General features: G+C 38.5%; 1 protein-coding gene and 1 pseudogene across 1 annotated transcript in view; both read left to right on the top strand.

Moving 5' to 3' along the window:
• Positions 1-26,629, top strand: part of SPIRE2 (spire type actin nucleation factor 2) — a 74,039-nt gene that overhangs the window by 38,008 nt on the left and 9,402 nt on the right. The window contains 7 exon segments of the mRNA XM_074213236.1: positions 9,483-9,842; positions 15,982-16,062; positions 17,131-17,295; positions 17,596-17,682; positions 18,845-18,968; positions 23,887-24,059; positions 25,679-25,895. Coding sequence (XP_074069337.1) covers positions 9,483-9,842; positions 15,982-16,062; positions 17,131-17,295; positions 17,596-17,682; positions 18,845-18,968; positions 23,887-24,059; positions 25,679-25,895 — 1,207 coding nt within the window.
• LOC141510686 (small nucleolar RNA SNORA31) lies at positions 14,413-14,515 on the top strand (annotated as a pseudogene).

Here is a 26,629-nt window from a genome sequence, read left to right as displayed (position 1 = left end):
TTATTTATTTTTTCCAACTACATTTAACAGTAATTTTTACCAATCATTTTTGCAAGGTTTTGAGTTTTAGATTTTTCTCCCTCCCTCCCTTTCCTCCCCATCCCCCCAATAGAAAGCAATCGAATATAGACTCTACATGTGTAATTATGCCAAATCTAGATCCATATTAATCATGTTGTGAAAGAAGAATCAAATGCAAATGGAAGAAAACAAATTAGAGAGAAAATAACGACATAATATGTAACAACTTTTAAAAATTGAAGATAAGCTTTGGTCCTCATATAAACTCCACAGTTCTGTCTCTGAATATGAATGGCATTTTCTTTCACAAGTCTTTTAGAATCGTCTTTGATTATTGTACTGCTGAAATGAACAAGTCCATCATAGTTGATTATCACCCAATGTTGCTGTTAGTGTATATAATATTCTTCTGGTTCTGTAATTTTTTTTTTATATTTTATTTTTCGAATTACATGTTATGAAAGTTCTTCATCATTCATCTACTTGCATATTTATAAGGTACACATTTTTCTTCTACCTTCTCATCCCCCCTTCTCCTTGGTGGTGAACAATCCTGTGAATGTTGTACCTGTGCATTTTTGTTTAACATGTTTACATATTAGTCATTTTGTGTACAAGAAATTAGGACAAAGGGAAAAAGAAAGAAAACCATGAGATATGAAAGAAAAACATAAGAGAAAATTTTTAAAAAGTGAACCTAATGTCCATTCAGATTCTGTGGGTTTTTTGATTGTTTGGTGTTTTAATTTGTTGGGTTTTTTTTTTTTTGGTGGGATAGCAAAAAGCAGTACTTTCTTTGCAATTATTTTCTTTTTCTTTTTCTCTTTTTGAAGACTAGATCTCCCTATTTTGCCCAGTGGAGAAGTATGTCAGCCATTAGGAATCAGGCAGAAACTTTGACCTGCTCCATTTCTGAATGGGACATTTTGTCCCTCTTTAGGCAGCTTAGTGGCTCCCCTCTTGGGGTCACCCTCTATAGTGGGAATGGGCTTAGTTCAGAAACCCCATTTGCCTAACCCACAAAACTCTGGAGCACTAGAGATCTTTCAGTTTTTCTATTTCAACCTCTCCTAATAACAAGGATTACAGGAGCACTCAGTGGTTTAGAATTTGAAATTTCCCAGGGCACTAGATGTTAAATAATTAGCAGTCACTGTAAATGTGTCAGAGCTAAGACTTGAACCTATAGCCAATTCTTGCTCTAATAAGTCATGTGAACTGGCATATAGTAGGCATATAATAACTACTTATTGATTGATTGATAGTCATAAATCTAATAAAGGCTGAGGAAGCCTCATCTGCAAGCTTGCACACTTTCATTGACTACTGTCTGCAGGCCATATTCCCAGAGCCTCATAAAACTGATTCCTCAGAATTAATTTAAATTAATTCTGCTACAGTGTGAATCTATTTCCTAGGGAATCATAGATTTAGCTGAAAAGGACCCCAGAAGCCCCTTAAGTCTAACCCATTCCTTTTATAGATGAAAACCCTGTGACCCAGACATGTGAAATACCCCAATACAAAGTCCCATAGGGAGTAAGCTTCAGAAGCATGACCCCAGGTCCCCTGAGTATCCATTCCTTTTCTGCCCAAAATGGTCTCCAAAATGGGTTGACATTGGGGGTTGTGTGAAATAAAGTCAAAGGCCAGTTAGGTGGTGCAGTGGATAGAGCATCAGTCCTAGAATCAAGAGGACCTGAGTTCAAATTCGACCGCAGTCATTTAATAATTGCCTAGTTGTGTGACCTTGGGCAAGTTATTTAACCTTGCAAAAAAAAAGAAAAGAAAGATGAAATAAAGTCAAAAGCATGTAGAGACCACTGAGTTATAGAAGTTTGGTGGTGTGTTTTCCCCCTGGTTCATTTTTGGCTAATTGTGCTGATCCACAGCAGTTTCTTTGTTCTAATCATTAGATACCTTGCTTAGGTATCAAAACTGAGAATCAGAATTCTCTGGTTGGGAGCTTTATTTGGGAGCAGAAATGATTGGCATTCTTTGGAAACTGGCCAATTCTACTTGGCATGGATCCCAGATTTTTTTTCAATGGAGGGGGAGAGGAAATCTCCAAGAAGGGATTTAATCAGCAAGCCTTCATCAGATAAGACATAGGCTTGGAAATTAGTTAACCCTTTTAATTCCAGAGTGGAGCTCATGACTAGTGCTGAAGAAGATCTGAAGATTAGTTTTCTTTTTTATTTTATTTTTCTCCTATTTTTCAACATTCATCCACATGGATATTTATAAATTACATAATTTCCTTTTACTCTCCCTTCCCATTCCCCTCCCCTCAGCAGCAAACAATCTAGTTAATATTCTACATGAACATTTGTGTTTAACATGTTTACATATTAGTCATTTTCTATATAAGGAATTAGGACTAAGGGAAAAGAAAGATAGAAAACCATAGGATAAGAAGGAAAAGCACAAGAGAAATTTTTAAAAAATGAATTTAGTCATTCATATTCTGTAGTGTCTTTTTTTTGTTGTTGTTTTTATTTTCTTCATCTGACTGTGGATAGCATTGTCCATAATATGTCTCCCAAGGTTGTCCTAGATTTCTGAACTGCTGAGAGGAATTACATCCATCAAATTAATTCATTCTTTCAATAAAGATTTATAATGCAGCCCAACAACTCTGGTAAAACCTTCTCAGCAAAACGGCTAAACCAGAAAGGACTCAAACTAGTTGGTGAGTTAAGGGGATGTCTACCCTAAATATATGAGGACTCCACCTGTGAAATGGACAGATGAGAATAATTTGTTTCAGTGTCTGAAAAGGTAGCTGAAGCAGGTACTGTAGAGTGCTTAGAACTTGGTCACACATCAAAGAAGCCAACATCTTCCACTTCATTCTACTGCATTCCAGCCCATCACCAATTGTCTTGCTCCTAAACTCTGATGACTCTGAAAGACAAAGTTGACTACTCCATGCAACTGTGCCTCACTTAAATCTAACTCACAGCAAGTCAACTGTAATCTATGGTGTCATTGATCCTTACAAGAAAGGGGGCAGTTAGATGTTAAAGTCAATAGAAAACCATAACTAGAGTCAGGAAGACTCATATTCCTGAGTTCACATCTAACTTCAGATGCTTATAGCTATCTGACCCTGACCAAGTCACTTAACTCTGTTGGTCTCAGTTTCCTCATTTGTAAAATGAGTTGTCAAAGGAAATGATAAGCCAATCCAGTGTCTCTGCTACAGGATCAGAGAGAATCAAACATGACTGAAACATGACTTGATAATAAATTACAGAAAAGAGAACAAAAGTGGTCAGACTTGCCTTTGTAGTTTCCAGTTTCCTTTTAAATATTTAAAATATTTAAATAATAATTTTTTAATTTATTATTTCATTTATATTTTATTTATATGTAATATATATTATAAAAATATATTTATATTATATTTAAATGAATTTAAATAATTTTTTAAAAAATATATTAACTTTTTTTTTTTTTTGCTTCAACAACTACAAAACCATAGGGTATCACAGTTCAATTTCCCCAGTGAACAATACTCAGGAACAGTTAAAAAATCGAAAATCCTTGCAAGTTCCTACTTTGGTAATTTTCCTTTTGTTAAAAGAAAAGCCAGATATGGACTGTGGAGTTAGAATCAACTTTGTGACTTTGAGCTTAATTTTGTTGCTCTTTAATGTTACTTTCGCTTATGGTAGCAAGGGCCTGTATTGGGGGGGGTCTTCCTTATTCACTCAGAATCATATATTTAGATTTCTCCATCTTTCTCTGAATCCTTCATATGCAACTGTCGTCATGATACAGTAATAATATTCCATTATATTCATATACCACAATTTGGTCGGTCATTCCCAGTTATTCCCTACATGAGCTGTCTCTAGTTCTATTTTTTTTTTTGCTACTACTAGTAGTGCTGCTATGAATATTTTAATGCAGATAGGTATTTTCCTTTTGCTGATAATCTCACTGGGTCATAAACTCAATAATGGGGATCTTTGGATCATTGCCTTTGAGCAGTGCTGTAACTTCCCTTGCATAATTATGAATTATTTTCCAAAACAAGTTCAACTTTTCTACCAGCAATAAATTTGTATTTCCTTTTTTTCTTCTTCTATTCACAGTGAGAAAAATAACCTTCCATTCTCATCTAACTTTTTAATGGTTCAGCTTTTTTTATTCTTATATATTTGGCTAAAATATATTTGGAATTTGTTGTGATATAATATCTAATAAGAATAATGATTAATGTGCTATCCAGGGATATTGTGAAGGATTTTGCTTCTTTGGGAAACTGGGGATTATTTGTTACTAAAGAAGAAATAGAAAATTGATCACTCAATTTAATTAGAAAAGGAAGATTAAGAAGGCATCAAACTTGTGGAAATCCAGGCTTTGATAAAATGAAAGACATGGGGCAACTAGGTGGCACAGTGGATAGAGCACTGGTCCTGGAGTCGGGAGTACCTTAGTTCAGATCTGACCTCAGACAATTAATAATTACCTAGCTGTGTGGACTTGGCGAAGCCACTTTAACCCCATTGCCTTGCAAAAAAACCTAAAAAAAAAAGGACACAAAGTGTTACTGAAAAAATTCTTCATCTCATAGTAAAATCAATATTTGAATAATAATAGCTGATTGTGAAGGATATTAAGAATCAAATAGATAACAGCTTACACTTGGACAGCTAGGTGTCACAGTAGATAAGAGCTTGGACCCTAGAGATCTGACTCAGACACTTAGTAGCTGTGTGTGATGTCACTTAACCCTATTTCCCTCAGTTTCCATATCTGTAAAATGATCTAGACAAGGAAATGGCAAACTACTCTGGCATCTATCTTTTTTTAATGCAAATAGGGTTAAGTGGCTTGCCCAAGGCCACACAGCTAGGTAATTATTAAGTGTCTGAGACTGGATTTGAACCCAGGTACTCCTGACTCCAGGGCCAGTGCTTTATCCACTGTGCCACCTAGCCACCCCTCTGGCATCTATTTTCAAAGCTCTTTATCTATGTTATCTTATTAGATTCTTACAACAGCCCTATTATCTCCATTTACAGATGAGATAACAGATGTTGAGAAAGATGAAGTTATTTGTCCAGGGTCATACAACTAGTAAGCATCTGAGTCAGGACTGAAACTCCACTTTGGCTTTCTGATTCTTAAGATCAAAACTATGGCCACATAGTTGTTTCTAGCATATGCTGGTCCAAACCTATTTTCTACAAACCATTATCTAGCATTTCTAATAGTTCTTGTTTAAAAGAAGAGTTTTTGAAAAATATTTTGTTCTTCATTTGATCAAAGCCTGAATTCCTAAAAGTATGATGCGTTCTTAATCTTTCTCTTCTAATAAATTTGACTTCTCAATTTTCTATTTTTTCTTCAGTAACAAATAAATCCCCAGTTTCCTAAAGAAAATCCTCAATAAGTTATTTCCTAATAGCAAAATCCTTCATAGTATCTCACATTCAAAGGCACTGAAAGATATTTATTAAAGAACCACAAACCCATGGGAACATCTACCCTTAACTTGCACCATCTGCAGAGCATTTTCTAGGTCAGGGGTTCTAAGTTGTTTTTGTGACAGTGACCCCATTGGTATGCTGGGAAAACTTATGGACCCCTTCTCAGATTTTTTTTTTAAACAAGATCATTTATGTAAGATCTTTAGCAGAATGGCCTGGTTTTGTAGACTCAAATATTTTTCTCCTCCTTCCACTCCACATACACACTTAAAAATTCACAATTGAAGAAAATGCTAGATGTTAGAGATTAAAAAAATAATTTTATATATATATATATATATATATATATATATAGAGAGAGAGAGAGAGAGAGAGAGAGATACATATGTGTTTATATTTATATGTAGATGTGCATCTGTGTGCACGGAGGTGTGTACCCCCCATTCAAGTTCATGAATCCTTCTAAATTCTATCCACAGAAATCTGTAGAAGTCCCTGGACCCTCTAGAAAACGTCTGATGCTAGGTCCCTGAGAATTGTGTTTATTTTTATTTGTAGGCATGTTCAGTGACTAACATCTGACCCTCCATTCCATGATTTAACTCCTACTTGGTGTTTTTGACCTGAACTTGCCCTGTCAGAAGAGAGATAAGATAGTTGGGCTGCAAGCTAACACAGTTCTTATTTGCTCTATTGTTGCTGAGTCATTGTTTTAGTCAGATCTTACTTTCATGACCCTTATTTGGAGTTTTCTTAGCAGAAGATATTAGAACAGTTTACCATTTCCTTCTCCTGCTCATTTTACAGATGAGGAAGCTGAGGTCAACAGGATTAAGTGACTTGTTCAGGATCACACAGCTAAGTGTATGAGGCCAGGTTTGAACTCAGTAAGACTCATCTTCCTGAGTCCAGGTCTGTCATTTTCTCCATTTTGCCACCTCACTGCATCTCTTTACCATAGGTGAGCTCTTTCCTCAGATTCAGGGCTCTCAGTTTCTCTCCTTTTGGTGTGTGAGATCAGGAACTTGTTATAAAGGTGGCCAACTTCTCTTTGTCCCTGCCACCGAACCCTCCTCAACTCCATCCTTTGTATAAAATACTCTGAAGGGCAGTGAATACTGTACCTGTCTGTTTCTCCTTCTCTACACAGTACTGGCTTTTAAGGTCTGTTCTCTTCTCTCCCCACAAGGCTCATATTTCCCATCAGCTTACTCGGTAATGAAGATATAGGAAACCAGGGCTCTAGGGTCCTCAGGGAAGGCAAAGAGAACAGAATCAGCAAAACTTCTTACCTCTCCCCCAACCCCTGGACCAAGACTAAGGAGAGGCAAATGTGATTAGTAGTCTTTATTTTATTTTTTTTTTTGCCAAGTGGTGCATTCTGTTATCAGTACAAATTTAGTATGAATGGGGTCACTTTACTGCATGAGGTCTTTTTTTTCCTCTGTCCTAAAATGACTATTTCCTCTAATAGACCCATAGCTGCCCTTCCTTGTCCCATCTTTATCCCTGACTTTTTCCTGAGCAAGTAAGGTAACAATCGGTCCTTTAGTCACCAAGTATTCATTAAATATTTATAATGATGTTATTCATCATGTTAAGTTCTAGGGATACAGAGAGAGAATGAAAAAATCCACACCCCAAAACCTCTTGCTTCCAAGGCATTTACATTCTAAAGAGGGCATGCAAATAAGCAAGATATAAGATTAAATGGGAAGTAGTCTCAAAGGGAACTTCCAACAGTGAACATGTTTAAGGCACTCTACAAATTCAAAATTGGACCATTAAGCTGAATTACTTATTAAGCTTGGGATTACTCATTCCCCTATTCTAGGAAAGAAGTTGGGACTTTTAGGCACTATGGTTTAGCAGGACACTTGGATTCAAAATTGGAGAGCTTAGAGAACTAAGAATCAGACAACTTCCAGTTTCCTCATTTGCCCTGTGGACTGCCATGTTGTTTGGCCTACCTTTCCAGGTTCATTCTATTACACTCTCTTCATATGATCTATGATCCAATCAAGTTCATCTGCTTCCTGATCCTAGTAAACAGCATCCACTTCTCATCCCCAAATCCTTTGAACAAATTGAACCTCCTCTGTCATTTGTATTTCTTAGATTCTGGAGTTTTTAAAAGCTTGGTTTAAGGGGCAGGGGATAGAGCACTGGCCCTGGAGTCAGGAGGACCTGAGTTCAAATCCAGCCTCAGACACCTTAATAATTACTTGGCTGTGTAACTTTGGGCAAGTCACTTAACCCCATTGCCTTGCAAAAACAAAAACAAAAACAAAAAAGCTTGATTTAAGTGCCATCTTCTATAAGAAGCCTTCCCTGATTCACTTCCACCAGATTCCATTCTTCTCTCCTCATTGATTCTCTGAAAGCTAACGCAGTTTTTATTTGCTCTGTTGTTGTTGAGTCATTTTTTTTAGTCAGATCCTACTCTCATGACCCCTATTTGGAGTTTTTTGGCAAAGATATTAGAACAGTTTGCCATTTCCTTCTCCTGCTCATTTTACAGATGAGGAAGCTGAGGCCAACAGGATTAAGTGACTTGTTCAGGATCACACAGCTAATGAGTCTGAAGGGCAGTGAATACTGTACCTGTCCCGGTTCATTCTGTTATGCTCTCTTCATATGATCTTTGACCCAATCAAGCTCATCTACTTACTGATCCTATGGGATCTCTCCCATTATTTTGTATGCTATTATAAACTTTATATTTTCTTACCTGGACATATATTGTTTCCCTGGGTAGACTGTGAGTATCATGAAGGCAGGGACTATTCAATTTCTTATACCTCCACCACTTACTAAAGGCTAAATTATTGCTTATTGATAGATGGACTGAATATATTACTTAGCATTGTGCTTGTAGATATTTAGCAAATGTTTATCAACCTGACTAGATTGATTTAAGAACATATTTAGATTTGATCTTGGACTAAGACCTGCTCCCCACACCTTATAATCTTAGCATCTTATTTAAAAAACGCTTCAATTTTGGAGTTTAAATTTTCCCTATATGCTAATGAGTGATGGGTTATTTAGAAAATCCTGGGTAATTAGCAAAGGTATTAGTTAAGACAGTACCTACATCAAAGATGCCAGGTCACAAAATAAACCCACAGAAATAAGTAGTACTTCTAACATAATAATAGCAACATACAAGAGGGCAATAATAGAAAGGGAAATACTATTCAAAAATAACTTTAAAACTGAAAAAATATTTTGGGGATCAATCTACGAAAGCCCACAAAGTACTTGTATAAACACAATTATAAAATGCTTTAAAGAAATAAAGAACAGCTTAAATAGCTAGAGGCATATTCAATACTCATGACTGGGTCTTGCCAATATAAGAAAAATGATAATATACTACTTTAATTTAAATTTAAATACTATCCCAATCAAACTATAAAGGGGACATTTTGTACAAGTCTATAAAACAATAGCAAAGTTCTTTCAGAGAAACAAAATATCTAGAATATCAAATGAAAAAGATAGGAATGAGGTAGAAAGAAGTAGCATTCTCAAACCTTAAGGCATATTACAAACCATTTGTATTAGTTTAAAAATAGAAAAGTATATCTATAAAGAATTAGATTAAACAAGGAAGAATCAGAAAAAAATAGATTTGAGAAGGGGTGAAAAGGTAAATATCCAATACTGATTGTGATTTTTAAAAGCAATGAATATAAATAAAACTTTTCATATAAACTCTATCCCTCCCTATTAGATTGAAATCAGATCCCAAACCATCTCTTACAAGTAACCTTCTTTTCTCCCTATTTTGAATTCTCATCTTTTTACAGATCATACTATATAATTTAGTCCTTGATTAAATCCATTAGTGTTCTCTTAAATTTCTGGAGTTAATCTCACTAGGTCTTTTCAGGGTTAAAGACTTTTGTATTCTAATAGAATCTAGTAAATTTAAGTACTTAGTAGGTAAGTAGATGCTAATCTGACTGTGATGATTTCCCTCTTATAAATACCTTCTTCTCTTTCTAGATGGTCCAGTCTCTGGGTTTCGCCATATATAGAGCTTTGGATTGGGGACTAGATGAGAGTGAAGAGCGCGAGCTCAGTCCTCAGTTAGAACAACTCATTGATCTAATGGCCAACAGTGATTGTGAAGACAATGGTTGTGGAGCTGCTGATGAAGGCTATGGTGGACAAGAGGAAGAAGAGGAGTCCACTGAGGGCACTCAAAGAAGTGTTCGCACATTTTCCCAAGTCATGAAGGTGTGTGCTTCCCGCTTGACTGACCCCAGAGAGGCCCAGTCTCACTATCAGGCTGTGTGCCGGGCTCTTTTTGTGGAGACCATGGAGCTGAAGGCCTTTCTCACCAAAATCCGGGAGGCCAAGGAGGTAAGTTGGATATAACAGTGAAAATGCTTTCATTCATTCAACTAGCTTCAAGTATTTACTTTGAAGTGTGAGCCCTAAAAATATAGGTTAGAAATGAAGTTTTATTCTCTGGGGTTTACCAATTACCTACAGGTAAAGCCCATTATGGTAAAGACCTCACCAAGCTGAGGAAGGTTGGGATAAGTATATAGCAGCAAGGCGGGGAATGTACATAACAAGAGTAGACAAAAACCTTAAACCTCCCTGGGGGCCATTCTATTATTTTATATTCATCTCAAAGAGATCATCCTTCTACAGTATTATCTTATCTCTGGGAAATCACATTCTTGCTTGAATTTAAGTATTTGGAGGGTTGGATAAATATTCCTTTCCTTGTCTAAAGGACTTATTCTTTCCAGGATTAAGAAAGACTGGACTAGTCTTTCTTTCAAGGTCTAAAGGACACATACCATTCCTCACCATAGTTAAGAAAATCAACCTTTAACCAGGAACATAGTGAAAAAAGTGTTAGTAATATTATTGCACTTTGACAGAGAGAATAGAGGCTGTTCTATTTACAGTTTGGGAGACAAAGGTATAGAAACAATGAAATAGAAATAGAAACAAGCAAATACATGGAAATGGAAAGACCAGTGGACTGAGTTGAAGACTGACCACTAAATAGCTGAGTGACCTTGACCAACTTATTTAATCTCTCTAGACCTCAAGTTTCCTCATCTCTAAATTGAATTGGACAAGAGTCCCTTAACTACTTAATTCTTTAATTCTAATATAAGGTACAAAGTAGGGATAAAGAGATGTCATTTTTCAGACTCTCAGGAGTCAAAGAAGTCTAATGGAAAGGGTACTAGATTTGAATCTTCCCCCAAACCTTGACTCCCCAGTTGCTTGGATGAACTTGTGACTTTGGGAAAAGTTTCTAACCTGTCTGGGTCCCACTTCTGTTCTAGCATGATAGATGGTGTTATAAATGACTCCTGAATGCTAAATCCAGAGTGATTAAAATGGTTTTTTAATTAAGGCATCTTAATAAAAAAAGACACACCTCTCTCAAGGTTGGAGAGGGGCAAGGAATCCCAGAAATGTCAGGTCTTTTATGCAGTTTGAAAGACTTTGTTCCTTTTATGCCAATTATTTGCTAGTCACAATATAATTGATACTTTGGTCCCCATACCTTTCCCCTTCCCTGGGCATTATACTAATGAGCAAGAAGAGCTACCTCCTTCAGCCAAGTGCACAGGAGAAGGTTTATGATTCTAGGTTAATTTAGAACTAGGGAGGGTGAACCAGGCCTAATCTTAGTTCTTGATGGGATTGAGTCTGTTTTTTGTCTTGACTCACTTACCTGCCCATAATCAACAACACAGGCAGACAGACCCCAGTCTTTTTTTTTTTTTGCAAGGGGATGGGGTTTAAGTGGCTTGCCCAAGGCCACACAGCTAGGTAATTGTCTGAGGCCTGATTTGAACTCAGGTACTCCTGACTCCAGGACCAGTGCTCTATCCACTGCTCCACCTAGCCACCCCTAGACCCCAGTCTTTCTAATGTAAACTAACAATTTTCCTTTCACATTCTTGTGGAACCCAAACACTCATATTTCTCACAGATGGGTCACTAGACAGGAAGACCTGAATTCAAATCTCACTTTTCCTGGGTCAGTCTTTGGTTTCCCCAGGCCTCTTTCTACTCTATTATAGAGAAGGAAAAATGCTATTGAAGTGAGAATGTCCTTGCCCATTACCAGATGAGACAATGAGGTAGAGGGACACTAAGCATGTACAGTGAAAAGGGAGGTTTGTATTTGCTGATCCTATCATTTCCTTGATATTTTCCAAGTGGAAATCCTTAGATTGTAAACTCCTTTTTCTCCAGTACTTAAGACACACAATAGGTGCTTAATAACTATATATTGAATTAAATTGGAAAGAATAATAGATTTGGAATCTGAAGATCTGTTAGAATGCTGATTTTTACCATTAACTTCTTTTACCATTAACTTTTGTGACTTTGGACAAGGTTGATTCACCTTCTGTGTCCCTGATCTGTGTGAAATTGGTTAGAGTAGTGATGGGAAATTTGGCGTGACCTCAGGGAAAGGTGGGATTTTAAGATTGAATTTTTTCTAAGTGGAAAAACTCACTATCTGACCTAGGAGTTAAAAAAAAAAAACTTAGATAAAGAGATTTAAGAAAGGGGAAAGAGGAAAGGAAAAAAAACCAGCTGTGAGATGTGACTGGGCTTAGACCACATGAAACTGAAGTTAGAAGGTAGGAAAGAGTCAACTTAAAAAGAAAACTATATTGTTCCAGCCACATGGCTAGATCATGGGGAGGTGAGACAGACACACATTACATACAGACAGCATTGCATGTACTATGTGCTAAGACTTTCCTGCCCCGAAGATGTTGCCCCTGATTTGTTTCTTGGGTTCAGTTCTGCCCTGCAATGAATCACGACATTCAGGAATGCAGGTTTTGGAAAGAAAAATAGGGATTTATTAAAGGAAGTTACAGCACATTAAGAAAGTAATAGAGAGGGGTGGCTAGGTGGTGCAGTGGATACAGCACCTGAGTTCAAATCTGACCTCAGATAGTTATTAATTACCTAGCTGTGTGGCCTTGGGCAAGCCACTTTAACCCATTGCCTTGCAAAAAAAACCTTAAAAAAAAGTAATAGAAAAAGTTAGAATTTAAAGTTTGCTGATTGAATTGACCAGGCCAGCTGGCCAGGGTTCATCAGGAGACTGGAAGGTAAAAGATGATAAGCCCCTCCCTCCAATCTTCCTAAATTATCTCCCAGAGTCCATGGGAGGAGTGGTGACCCAAGTCCTTCTTTAGAGATTTTGCCTTTTGGGGAGGGATCTCTTTTACTTTAGCCCAGATGTGACACCAGCTCACAGGTCAGCAGTCCTCCTTAGGACAGCTGAACCAGAATGAAATGTCATAGGGAAATATCCAACAAAAATATAATAAAACATTGATAATATTACATTCTGAAACTATATTAATATGTGACCTGCAGGAATACTCATATACACATTAGCATTGCTCTTTCAATTTGATTTTGAAACCATTGCTCAAAGCTACTCGACCCATTCAAATTCTTTTATTTTAGGTTTTTGCCAGGCAATGGGGTTAAGTGGCTTGCCCAAGGCCACATAACTAGGTAATTATTAAGTGTCTGAGACTGGATTTGAACCCAGGTCCTCCTGGCTCCCGGGCCAGTATTCTATTCACTGCACCACCTAGCGGCCCCCAAGTAATTATTCTTTAGGGTAATCTGGTCTATCCAAAAAACTTTTATCCATTGCGCCACCTAGCTGCCCCTCATTCAAATTCTTTAATCTTAACTGCCACTTTGGAATATTCATAAATAAGATCTCCTCCTTGCCACTCTATGCCTGGAATGTACCTTCTTCACATTTGAAATTACTGAAATATATTCTTTGCCTCATCACCCAAGTTAGGGTCTACTCCTCCTTGAAATTTTTCCTGATGTCCTTTTCTCTCTTCCAGGTAAAAGTAAACCTTTCAAAAGGTATGAACAGTTTTCAGACAAGTATTTTGTTTTCCAATTATATATACCATTTTTTGTAAATGTTTTGAATTTTACAATTTTTCCCCCACCCTCCCTTCCCTCCCTCTACCCCACCACAGAAGGCAGTCTGATAATCTTTACATTATTTCTATGCTGTACATTGATCAAAATTGAATGTTTTGAGATGTGTTGAATGTGTTATATCCTTGAGGAAAAAATAAAATATAAGAGATAGCAAAATTACATAGTACATAAGACACCCTTTTTAATGAAGGTCTTTGTTTAAACTCCAGTTTTTTTCCTCTGGATACACATGATATTGTCCTTCAGATACCCTAAAACTTTCCCTGATTATTGCACTGATGGAATGAGCCAGGTCCATTAAGGTTGATCATTATAACATGAGATCCTTTCAACTCTATTTCAAGGAATTAAGATACCTCATCCAATTTAACTATTTAGTGGCCTAAAACTCACACAGAACAATTATTAAAAACCTGCACTGCCTCACCATCATCAAAAATCAAAACTGAGCACTTCTAATTCTAAGGATCAGGCTCCAGTGAAAAAAATAGGAGAATATTTTCTCTTTGTAGAGGTGGAATCTTGGACTTGATTATGTATTGATTAGTTTTGCTTACTTGTATTTTTTCCACCTCTTTTTAAATTATTTGTTATTAGAGATGACTCCCTGAGTGAAGGGGGCATATATTCTTTTATTCTGATTGGTTTTTTGGTTGTTTTTTTGCAAGGCCATGTGTCTTGCCCAAGGTCACACAGCTGGGTTATTATTGTCTGAGACTGAACTTAGGTCCTCTTGACTCCAGGGCTGGTGCAATCCACTGTGCCACCTAGCTGCTTTGGGAACATATATGCTTATATTTCTGTTTCCAACCCACTGCCTGGCACATTGGCAGTACTTGATAAATTTGTATTGACTCTTTATTGGGCATATTGGAAAATGAATGTGATATAACCACAAGATATCCTTTAAAAGCTTAAAAGAAAATAACTTTTAAAAAGTCAATACAGGTTATATCTCCTTTTAAGGTTTCCACTAAGATACAAGAAAAATTATCCTCATGCTTTCTTTCTGCCTGCCTGTGGCAGTCTAGATTGAATAGGGGAATATAAAAGATGACAGAACAAGCTATCACCTCATCTGTATGTGTGAATGTTTTGAGTCCTTTTTTCTAGTTTTATTTTTGATTGGGATTTTGGAATGGAAAAAGGACAAAAGTATGTCCCAACCATGCCAATTTGCTTGACCTTTTGTTTTGAGCAAATCCTTTAAAATTAGTTTGGAATAGATTTGGAACTTTGAATATTTAGGTCAGATTCTGAAATAATTGTTGTAGGATGAAACCATTTTGATGAAGATTAAGGGCATTCCTAGTTTTATGTCTGAAAAAAAAAGTCAATACATTTCTTATTGCTCAGGAAGATGACAACAAATACCAAAATTTAGTTAGGAGACAAACTGTGTTCTGTGCTTGGAGATCAGTACTAAACCCAGTCATGGTTAAAAAAGGTGCTGCAAGGCTAAGAGTTAGAGGCACCACTCTCTCACTTATCACTCTTTAGCAAAGGAGAGTTGAGGGAAGAAACTAGTTCTTCTAACATCCCCAGTGATGAGATTGAGGATTGGGGTAGGGATTAACTCAAAGATTTCTTTCCATGTACCCAGCTCAGAATGCTGCAGCAACAAAGCCTACTGATTCTCAATTGGGAAGGTAATGCCACGCCTGCTTAGGTTCTCCCCACAATACCCTTAGTGTTTCCTGATACCCTAAGCACCAGGTTGGATTCTTCTATTCCCAGAATCTGCTTGCTAATGGGTTCTTGGCATCTTGGTTCTTATTTATTAGATAACACCCACCTAGGTCCCTTAGGTAATTATTCATTTGTGAAGGAAATTCTAAGCTCTTGGGGGGCTGCTGTAAGATGATGCCCAAACTTTAGAGAAACATAGATTGATTTTTCTTTAAATCTTTTAACTGTGGGACTTTTGAATTACTAAATTCTAGAGTCTTTATCTCTAAGGACTATCTTAATATTAGGGAATCTGGAGAAACTTAACCCTTCAGGTTGCCATGGTGATCCTTGTCCTGTGTAGGACCTAGCCTGATACCCCACTTTTAGTACCTCATCCTGGCCCAGTACTACTGGTCAGTGTGTGACTGGCACCCTCTCCCTGCTCCTATGCAGAGTATTGGATAGAAGCTCTTCAAACCCTGAATTCCCTTGTAGGCCAACCCTACTATTGCCTTCCCACTTAGAGCAATCATCATTCTCTTAGATGGAAGGTCTAGGGACCCAGATGTCTTCCCCAATCCCAAGTTGCTGGTCCCAGGTTGAAAGGCCCTCGAGTTATCATCAGCACATCACAGAACTATTGACTAACCTGGTAAGGAAAGTCTAAGGGCTTATAGATGCTCTGCCACCAACTGAATGTGTTAATATCTTAACTCAAGTAACAATTGTCTTCATGCATCTCTTTCCTTTGCCTAGCATCAAAAGATGCTTTTTTTGGTCCCCCCTCTCCCTTCCTCCTGAGTCTCATTTTATAAGACCCTGACATATGATGTATATATGATTGCAGATGCTGCTCAAACTTCGGGAGGATGAGTCCCAAGCAGAGAAGCCACAAGCCGAACTTGACAATCTTCGGCATAAAGACTGGGTAAAGGATGACTGTTGTCTCCCCCAAACCCTTACTCAGCCCTGGTTTGGTCCTCATGTTCTTCCTTTCCTTGGAATAATAATGACAGCTTTTAGATAGTGCTTGAAGTTTGCAAGACTTGCGATGTATTCATCTCGCTTGGTTCTCACAGACTCTGAGAGATAGGTGTTATTATAATGGAAGAAGTTGTGCCAAAGTGACTTGCTTTAGGCCACAGCTAGGAAGTATCTGTGGTAGGATTCCAACTCCAAATTTAGCATTCTGCCACCTGACTTTCTCTCCTCTTAGATCTAGCATAAATGAAGCATCATGCAATCAGTGGAGAGGTGGGTGCCAGATTTCCAGGCTGAAATAAGACCTATGTCCAAAATCCTGCCTCAGTCTCTTGCCAGCTATATAACTTCTGAGCATATTCTTCTGCAGTCTCAGTTTTTAATTTGTAAAAGTGAGGATGATTCCATTTATATTAACTGCCTAACAACATTACTGAGAAGAAAACACTTTATGGTCGGGCTTCAAGTTTCTTCCATATAAGGATGAGTTCTGATTGTCTTCCTGACACTAGACTCAGTGTTCTATCCACTGAACCACTGAGTTGTCTATAGCATTTTCAAAGCTCCAAACCTCTGCAGATTCCTAAGATGTTTTTCATCGATGGTCAACTAAGTCTGGTCCCCAACCTGGAGGGATATTGATAGATTTTTATCATGGAAAAGTCTCAGAATAGTGTTTTTTCCTAAGAGATCTTTCATCTGAAGGCTAGAGGAAGGATAGGAAAGGATGCCCTGAGAAGGTTGTTAAGTGGGAGAGGGAGGAGCTTCTCAATAGTCAGGACCATCAAGAAGTAGACGGTGCTGTTACCAGAGTTTGTGGCTTCCTCTCAGTAGTGATCCTCAAGTCAAGGCTGGAGGGCCGCTTGTCAGGTGTTAGGTGAACATGATTTTTTTAGGTATAGGTTGGAACAGATGACCCCAGGCATTCCCTTTCAGCTCCCAAATTCTATGCTATGATAAAGATGACAAGTGGCCGCTTGAGTGGGAACAATATTGTGTTCTCTCTGGGTTCCAGGCCCGGCTCTGGGTGCAACTAATGCGGGAGTTGCGGCATGGTGTGAAACTCAAGAAGGTACAAGAGAAGCAGTTCAACCCCCTGCCCACCGAATACCAGCTGACCCCCTTTGAGATGTTGATGCAGGATATCCGAGCACGCAACTACAAACTACGAAAGGTCATGGTGAGTCCCTGGAATTAGGAGCCTGCTAATAGAAAGGCCAGGGAAAGAGGAGGATACCCTTTAGGGCTCTCCTGAAACGTATCATTCTCAGGAAGCCTTGGTGTTGGATAGGAAAGGTGAGAGAGTAAATTCACTTCTCTGAAATGGGAATGTTGTTAGTCATTCCCAGTCTGCCTTGGTGCCTGTTTCCCCATCTGTAAAATGGAGATTGATCAAGAATATCCTCCATTTCAATATTCCTAATATTAGCACTTCAAAATTTTCTCATCTCCCATGTACTCTGCTACTTCCTTTGTCCAGGTTGATGGTGACATTCCACCTAGGGTGAAGAAAGATGCCCATGAGCTCATTCTGGATTTTATTCGTTCCCGGCCCCCACTAAAGCAGGTAACCATTTTTGCCTTAAGGATCCTAATGTTCTTGGCTGCGACAAGTGTCAAGAGGGAGAAATGAGCCAAGAGGTTCTTAATATCAGAATGTTTCTTGTTCCTGGGACTTGTGCCTGACCTTAAATCTTGTTCTATTAGGTGAGGACCTGGTATCTAGTCTGTCCTGAAACCCCTAGAATTCATTTCCTAGGGCAGACCCTGAGGTTTGCTTTTTCTCCCAATACTAATATAAAAAACTGCTTTATTTTGTTTTTTACTGTGAGAACCAACTGATCACCCTCTTTTCTGCATTTGGAGGAGAGGAAAAAACACTATTCTGAGATCGTTTCCATGACAAAAACATGTCAATACCCCTACCAGACTCAACTGACCATTGTTGAAATATCCTAAATCTGCTGTAGATAGCTCAGTAGTTCAGTGGGTGGAACACTGAGCCTAGAATCAGGAAGACAATCAGTGCTCAAACAATATCTGAGTGACCCTGAGTGGACAAACCTTGGGTTGCCTCAGTTTCTTCAATTATAAAATGGAGATAAACACTTTACTTCCTGGAGTTGTGGAGAAGATAAAATGAGATTTGTTGAAGCCCTTTGTAAACCTTTGTAAGTGCTATCTAAATACTAGCCATTATTGTCATCTTCATTGTCATGTCATCATCTTCATCAGTGTGGAGTAGAAAGAATGAATTCCTAATCAAGGGATCTTGATTTTAATTTAAATAAGAGTTATCATCATTATTAGCCCTTTTCCTGGATATACCCAAGTTGGAGCTCAGGGAAATTGCTCCAACCACATGTCATCTGCCTCAAAGATGCTAGATTCTGTTTACTGTCTTGAATGTTCAGATGAATCCATGAATCCATCTCTTCTGTTAGCCCTATCCATTCCTCCAGTCCAGTGCCAACCTCCCCCATTGACCTCTGAAGAATGCAATGTTCTAAGGACCTTCCCAGTCCCCCCTTGATATTGCAAAGATGACAATGGAACACATGGGCATTAGGGTATTATCACAAACATTTATTGGGTGCTCTAAGGTGCTTTACCTAACCTCTTTTGTGTCCTACCATGATCTCCCTATTTAACTCCAACATTCTAGCTGAACATTCTGCTTGAAACCTTGAATTCTAGATCATGCCTCCTTATGTTTCTGCTATCTGCAGGTGTCAGAAAGAAGGCTTCGGCCTTTGCCCCAGAAGCAACGTACCCTCCATGAGAAAATCTTGGAAGAGATTAAACAAGAAAGGAAGCTCCGTCCTGTGCAGGGTCCACACTGGAACTCTAAAGGTGCCGTACCTCCCTCCCCCCACACACACTTCACATCCCCTCTTCAGAATTGGTTATAAGTAGTTAAAAGATCTCATAGTCCCCCCATACTCATTCCAGGGATTCTTACCATCAAGTCATAAATATTTTTAAATGTAATTTTCTAGAATACATTCCTCCGTTTTATTAAGTTTCCTTTGTGCCACCTAATAGGGATTTTATAAAAACAAAAATGACAATCTCTCCCTCTTACATTTGACTAGAGGGAAGGAACTAAATAAAAATAGATACCAAGTAAACACAGAACAGGTTTAGAAGCACTGAAGGTTGGGAGGGTTGAAGAAAGGCCTTTTGGACAGAAGTAAGAAAGGAGAGCACCCTGGGTATGGGGGGTAAACCTAGAGGACACCAGAATCCTTGGAACTTGTCAAATGATTCAATAACAGAAGTGAATGTAGATTCATCAGTGGAAATAATCCTACAAAATGAGCCATCATCTGTCTTAACTTCTGTATCTTAGCAGGCCTATCCTTTGACCATACAGCTGCCCCTTCCTATGTGTGTTATATTCCCTATTAGAATGTAAGCTTGAGAGCTGGGGCCTTTTTCTATTTGTGCCCCCCCACCAAGGGTCAACTCCAAGACTGCAATAGAATAATTACTTATTAAATTTTTTATACAAAGGCATGGGAGAGATGAGTGAGAACAGCTTGACTAGAATATAGATATTAAAGGAGGAATAACATAATGACCCTGGAACAAAAGCTTGTAAAGGATTTTCATTCTAAAGGTAACAGAGAGACACTGGAAGCTTCTTGAACAGGAGAGATGTGATCAAACCTACAAATTAAGAAGAGCAATTTGGCAGCTGTGGGGAGGATGGATTAAAGAGAGGAGAGGCTGGGGTAGGGATGCTATTGTTATAGCCTTAGGAGAGAGGGAATATTGCTGTTTGTCCTTAGTTCTTAGTTTGACCACGACATCAGGAAGGTGATGCCATGACATGCATGTGAATTGGATTTAAATGAGGGAGGTCTGTGCCTGACTCCTTTGGAGTTACCTGGGTGCAGTGACTCCTGAATCTAGGAATCAAGGAAGAGGGAATAAGGACCCAAATGTTAGAGATGCTTCAGAGGTAGAACTGACAGGTCTTGCCAACTGATTAGATATTTGTGAAATGAATTACAGTGATGATTGAAGTTGACTCCTATATTGCAAGTCTGCCTGACTGAAGAGTATTAACAGAAATAAGCATTTTAGGAAGAGAGGTGGGTTGTAGGAGAAAAATAATGAATCCCCCCTAGGGGGGATGTCTAGTAGTCTATTGAAGTTTTGGGGAATGACTTGCCAAGGAGAGTTGTGCAAATGACAGATCAAAGAGAAAGAGAAACTCAGGACAATCCTGGAATGTACTCACATACAGCAGATAGGGATGTAGGTGATGATTCAGCAAAAGAGACTGAAAGATGGATCAGACAGGTCGGAGAAGAGCCATGAAAGAATGTCTTAAAAACCAAGGTTAATCAATCAATAAACATTATTAAGCAATTAGGTGGTACAATAGTTAGAGAACCTGTTTATATTGGGAACTTCTGGTATCTATATTGGGGTAGCTTGGTCTCAAAGTAATGGATATAGAGCCAGGCTAGGAGACAGGAAGGCTCATCTTTCTGAATTCAAATCTGGTGCCAGACCCTAGGCATGTGTCCCAATGCATATAGTTGTTCAGTTATTTTAGTCCAATAACTCATGACTCCATTTTGGGGGGTTTTTGTTTTTTTTTTTTAGATTTTGCAAGGCAGTGGGGTTAAGTGGCTTGTCCAAGGCCACACGGCTAGGTAATTATTAAGTGCCTGAGGTCGGATTTGAACCCAGGTACTCCTGACTCCAGGGCCGGTGCTCTATCCACTGTGCCACCTAGCTGCCCCTATTTTGGGTTTTCTTGACAAAAGATATTTGAGTGGTTTGTTATTTCCTTCTTCAAATTATTTTACAGTATAGAAATAGGGACAGGGTTGAGTGAAAAGACCTGTGCTGGGGAGGCTAGGTGGCGTAGTGGATAAAGCACCAGCCCTGGAGTCAGGAGTACCTGGGTTCAAATCCGGTCTCAGACACTTAATAATTACCTAGCCGTGTGGCCTTGGGCAAGCCACTTGACCCCGTTTGTCTTGCAAAAACCTAAAAAAAAAAAAAAAAGACCTGTGTTCAAATATGAGTTGGGAAAGCAACTGAACCTCAATTATCTCATCTTTAAAAGGCTGATAAATGATAATGATGAAATAAGGGGGTTGAACTAGAAATCTTTAAGTTTGTTGCCTTTTCTGTCACGCAACTTCTTGGCAAAGACACTGGAACTCTGAGTTCCCTCAGCTCAAGTGCCATCTGCTCCTAAAGGCCTTTCCTCATTCTCCCCGCCATCTGTGCTACTCAACCTGCCCTGTTTTTACTTGGTAGCTATTTACTCAGATGCATATGTGGTATTTCCCTTCAGTCAAATGTACAAGGCAGGGATTGTCTCATTTTTGTTTTTACAGAATCCTTGTTTGGCATATAAAAGGCCCTTAGTAAATGGATGAATGAAATATATAACTTTTCTTCTTATAACTTAAATTTCCATGATTTAAAGATAGAAACCCCCTCTGTTTAATGATGTTTTTACTATGCTAGTGATTCAGTATACTACTTACTGGTTTCTTAATGGTGACAATCTCTAGAATGAGTTGATCTCAAATAAGGTCAGACAATACAGAGATCTCATGGAGGATAAGAACTGAGAAAAGGCAAGATCATCTTTGGAAAAAGTAGACAGATTGCAAGGAGGTGATGGGAAGTGAGAAGATTAAGAGGTGTGTCTGTGTCTGTCTTTCTGTCTCTGTAGCAATTTCCAAGAGTATCTGAAATCTAAAATGAGAGCTCAAGGGCATAATGACTGAGTACATAGTATAATTTCATTAAGACATATGATGGAAATATTATTGTTTTTAGTAAGCATATAATCCTTTGAATTTTGTGCTCCACCCCCAATTTGAACATTTACCAGTATAGTTTTATTTTTATTTTATTTTTTTTATATTTTTGCAAGGCAAAGGGGTCAAGTGACTTGTCCAAGCTCACACAGCAAGACAATTAAGTGTCTGAAGTCAGATTTGAACTCAGATCCTCCTGTCTCTAGGGCCAGTGCTCCATCCACTGTGCCACCTAGCCACCCTTAGTTTTACTTTTAAGATCAGCAAAGGCATAGTTATAAAAAGTACTCTAAAATGAGCTAAAGAAGGAAATGGTTTGAATTTTACCTCTTTTATTTAGTGGACATGTGACCTTAGACAAGTTTTAAGTCTTTCTGATTTTCCAGCTTAAAATCTTAAACATATTAGCCCAACTCCACTTCTAAATTTAATTCAACAAATATTTATTAAGTAACTATGGGTGGGATGCAGAGCCCTGATGAATTTTGGGAGATAGAAAGTTTGGTTTAAATGACAGGTGTGCTGAAGCAAGATTCCACTGTTTTTGTGTGGGCATTTACATCTTGAAAATTGGCAAAATGGCTACAAATCATACCTAGATTTTGTTAATTGTCTAGAATTCAGAAAAATGAGAAAAATGTTATCAGTGTTCATTAAACTTAAAGTGACTCATACATTTCACAGAGCTAGTTGGGAAACATTTTCCAGCATACCCATGAATCATAGAGGGGGATGCCATACACACAAATAACTAGAATATAAATATAATAAATATAGAATATAATATATTATAAACTGACACCCTGATACAGGGGTAAAGCATTCTGGCTTGGTTCAAATCCTGTCTTTAACCTGTGAGATCTTGGGGCAGGTCACTTCATCTCTGAAGATCTCAGTTTCTTCATTTGAAAACTAGAAAACCACTACTGCTTCTTTTAGCCCTGAATTAGTGATCCAAGGTGCAAAATAGTCTCAATTTTTCTGCCTTCATAAGCCAGGGTTTTTAAAATCCTGCACTTGATAAGGAATCAATGGCCCAGTTGGAATTAAAGCCAAATTCTTGGTCTGTGACCTTGAATAAGTTACCTAACCTCATGTCAAATGACATAATGGATGTTAAGTGCTCTGGAATGATCTTGTCCAATTTATTACAGGCCTTTAAATATTTCAATATATTGATATTTATATCAAAATACATAAAAGTGCTGTAAAAATGAAAGAAAGGGTCACCAGATGGGGACAAAGCACAGCCCTTGGCCTCAAAGGGTTTAAAATAGAAATGGAGGAGGAGAATTTGTTCCTAAATAGAAACATGTATATAATAAATATTAGGATAGTAGGCATAAAATGTATACAGCGACATCCACAAAGGGTTAACAGGCAACTTGACCCTAGAGTTTTAATTAGACGATGTTTTCTTTCCTACCTAATCCTTCCTAATTTTGTGCTTATTTCTATACCTATTTCTCTCTTCCTTTCCTCCAGTAAAATGTGAGCTCCTTGGGACTGTTTCATGTTTGCCCATGTGTCCTCAGGACTTAGCATAGTAGCTATTAATAAATGTATGTTGATCAGAATAAAAAAAACCCTCTGTACTATAGTCTGTTATTTCCTACTCTTCTCCTTCATTCTCTCCTTAGAGGTTAAGAAAGGGGGTTTGGATCTCTTCTATTTTGCCTTTCATTAGTCTGATTCTACCTTTTCTCACTTCCTGAGGGGCCAGTTCACCCCTTCTGAGATAATCTGATTCTCAGTCTAGCTCCTGGGGCTTGCCACATGCTGAATAGTATGACCCTTCAGTGGACTTAGTCTTGGTCACCTTCCTCAGGAAGTCAGGAGGCTAACTCTGAATTTCTTTATTGATGAGATTCATTGAAGCCCTCTATGCTCAGTCATCACGTGCAATAAGTCCATTATGAATAGTCCTGTACCTACTTATCTTTAACCCTTTCTTTACTTTATCCTAATTTAAGGTTTTGGGTCCCTGCCCTGCATCCTCAATGCCTGCTCCAGTGATGTGAAGTCTACTTCCTGTATAAACCTGACCCTCTCAGGTGTTGGGAGCACCCCTCAGCGCCCATCACGGCCACGAGTCTTGCTGAAAGCCCCCACCTTGGCGGAAATGGAAGAGATGAACATTTCTGAGGTCAGAACCAATAGTGTCTTGCTGAATGATAGTTTTCTGGGGTGCCATTGGGGTTGTAAGAGAACCTTTTAGTGATAGTAGGGACCAGGACTATGAGCTGGGATTTCTTTACGTGGCAGAGTGAATAGAGCCTAGGAGTCAAGACCTAAATTTAAATCTGACTTCAAAGCATTAGCTGTATGACCTTGGGCATTTCATTTGACTTAAGGTTTTTCATCTCTAAAATGGTGCTAATTTCCTAGGGTTATTGACCAATGCTCAATATATGCCATATAAATACATCCACATCAACTATGTATTTGACCAAAGACTGATATAAAAGTCTTGAATATAGAAGTGAAAGATATGTGTCTCATTGACTAATAAGACTGTGACCTAGTTCCCTCTGATTATGATTGATCATGGTGATCTATTTTCTTATCTTTCAACCTAGGGAGTTAGAATCTCTAAATTCCCTCCTAACTCTTAACTCCTATGAGCCTATAATATCATTTTATTCAGCCCTGGGAATACTCTTCTATTTCTAGCTTCAGAACCACCCTGTTACCCTCGGGGAAAGTGAACATGCCAGGGAGTCTATAGAGGAGTCCACTGTAATTTGTCTCAATCATAGTGATGTCATTTTGGCCTTCTTCAATAAGAAGTGCAAGAATCAAGAACCCTCAGTCATCTTGAGAGTCTCCCTATTAAGTAAATAATGCCCCACCTACTCAGAATAGATCTTTCTGCTCTGGTTTCAGGTCTTTTAACTTGGTTAAATCAAAAGACCCAAATTATAATTCTGATTATGCCATTTGAACCACCGTGGTGATTTTTAGGCAAGGCACTTGACTTTCCTACATCTTGGTTTCTCATCTATAAAATGAGCACAATACTGACTACCTTAAAGGCAGCTGGATGGCACAATGGATTGAGCACTGAACTTGGAGTCAAAGAACCAAGTTCAAATCTGACCTTAGATATATATGTGAACTTTGAGCAAGTTGTTTAAATCTATTTGCCTCAGTTTCTTCAAATGTAAAATGGAGATAAAAACACCTAAGCTCTCAGAGAAGTCAGGAACAATGAGATAATATTTGAAAAATGCTTAGCACAGAATCTGAGTCATTAGATGCTTAATAAATGCTAGTTATTATCATTATTATAGTTGATTTGCTGACTAGAGGGCTCTTCCTTGAACTGGACTTTAAAATCAGTCACCTTCTATACACAAAGCCCTGTGTTAGCAGCTATAGGGATTACAATCTAATAAGGTAATTCTGAGTTTGTTTCCTTCAAGGCTTTTACTTGTGAAGTCCCTAAATCTTCCAGTAGCAGGGAAGGTGTATTTGTGAAGGCTTTTGTCCTTCTGAGGTTTTGAGGCTTGATCCTTAGAGTGAAGTGTCCTTAGGCCTGAGGCCCTCATGTCTTGAGGGCTCAAGCCTACAATGAGACCAGCCAGGGAGTAGGTTTTGATGTCTTCTCTTGGAATCCAATAAATCTTCATTTGCTCTATTAAGAACAAAGAAGTCCTAGGTATTCCCTCTGGACAGTATCAGTCCCAACAATTCCTTGTAAAGTTAAGGGTACAGTTAGTGTGTCCACCTAGGTGGTCAATAAATCCCGGTGTCCCCTCCCAGGAGGAAGACTCTCCAAGTGGGGAGATGAAGAGAACGAGCAGCCCCTTGTTACCCCTTAAGCGGGACCGCTCCTTCTCTGAACATGACTTAGCCCAGCTCCAGAGTGAGATGGCCATGGGCCTCCAGCCAGATACCAGCCATTTGGGAGGCCAGGAGCTGGAATCCCGACCCCGATCAGGCAGCATGCACACATGGAGGACTGACACCACAGACCATGGTAAGTCCTCCCTCTCCTCATCTTCCCTTCAGTAGCCAATTCTCCATTCTCCCCTGAACTATGGAAGGGATCCCTGAACCATAGACTCCCTTGAACCTTGGTCAGAAACAATAGAATGTGGTAAAAAGAATTCTGAATTTGATCTGAAGAGAATTGGGACTGAGATTTAGCAACCTGTGTGGTCACTGTGGTGACCCTTAGTGTCCTCATCTGATAACACTACTATTACTGCTACCAACCTCATTCCTATTTTGTAAGGAAGGCATTTTGTAAACTTTCAAAAAGTAGAGAAATTTGAGGAGTTATTTACTTCTCTCTCGCACAAAGTTCATGAACAGATTTCACGGGAGTCTCTGAATTTGGATGGGGGAGGGAAATTACCTTTATTTTCACTAACCTCTAACTGAAATATAACAACTCCTTCAGTTATGAATGTATAATGGCAAATATCATTTCATCAAGAAGCAATTTGGTTTCAACAAGTCACAGGTTAAGACCTTCTGTCCTAGAAGGTTGTCTAAAGTAAAGAATCCAGAATTCCATCAATGTATATCCTACCATATTTATTTTCAAATCCCCATAGATCTTACTCCTCAGCCAGGACAAGCCGCTCATTTCTGTATCCTGTCACTAATTTTCTTTCTACCAGCTCAGGGATAGAGTTGGAAAGGACCATTGTGTTAAGTATTTCCTATTTATCTTCCATATAGCTTGCTCTTATATGTTTGCATATT

Source organism: Macrotis lagotis, chromosome 1 (assembly GCF_037893015.1).
Source record: "Macrotis lagotis isolate mMagLag1 chromosome 1, bilby.v1.9.chrom.fasta, whole genome shotgun sequence".
NCBI lineage: Eukaryota > Metazoa > Chordata > Mammalia > Peramelemorphia > Peramelidae > Macrotis > Macrotis lagotis.
Note: the sequence above shows the minus strand (reverse complement) of the source record. Positions and strands in the feature narration are given on the sequence as shown.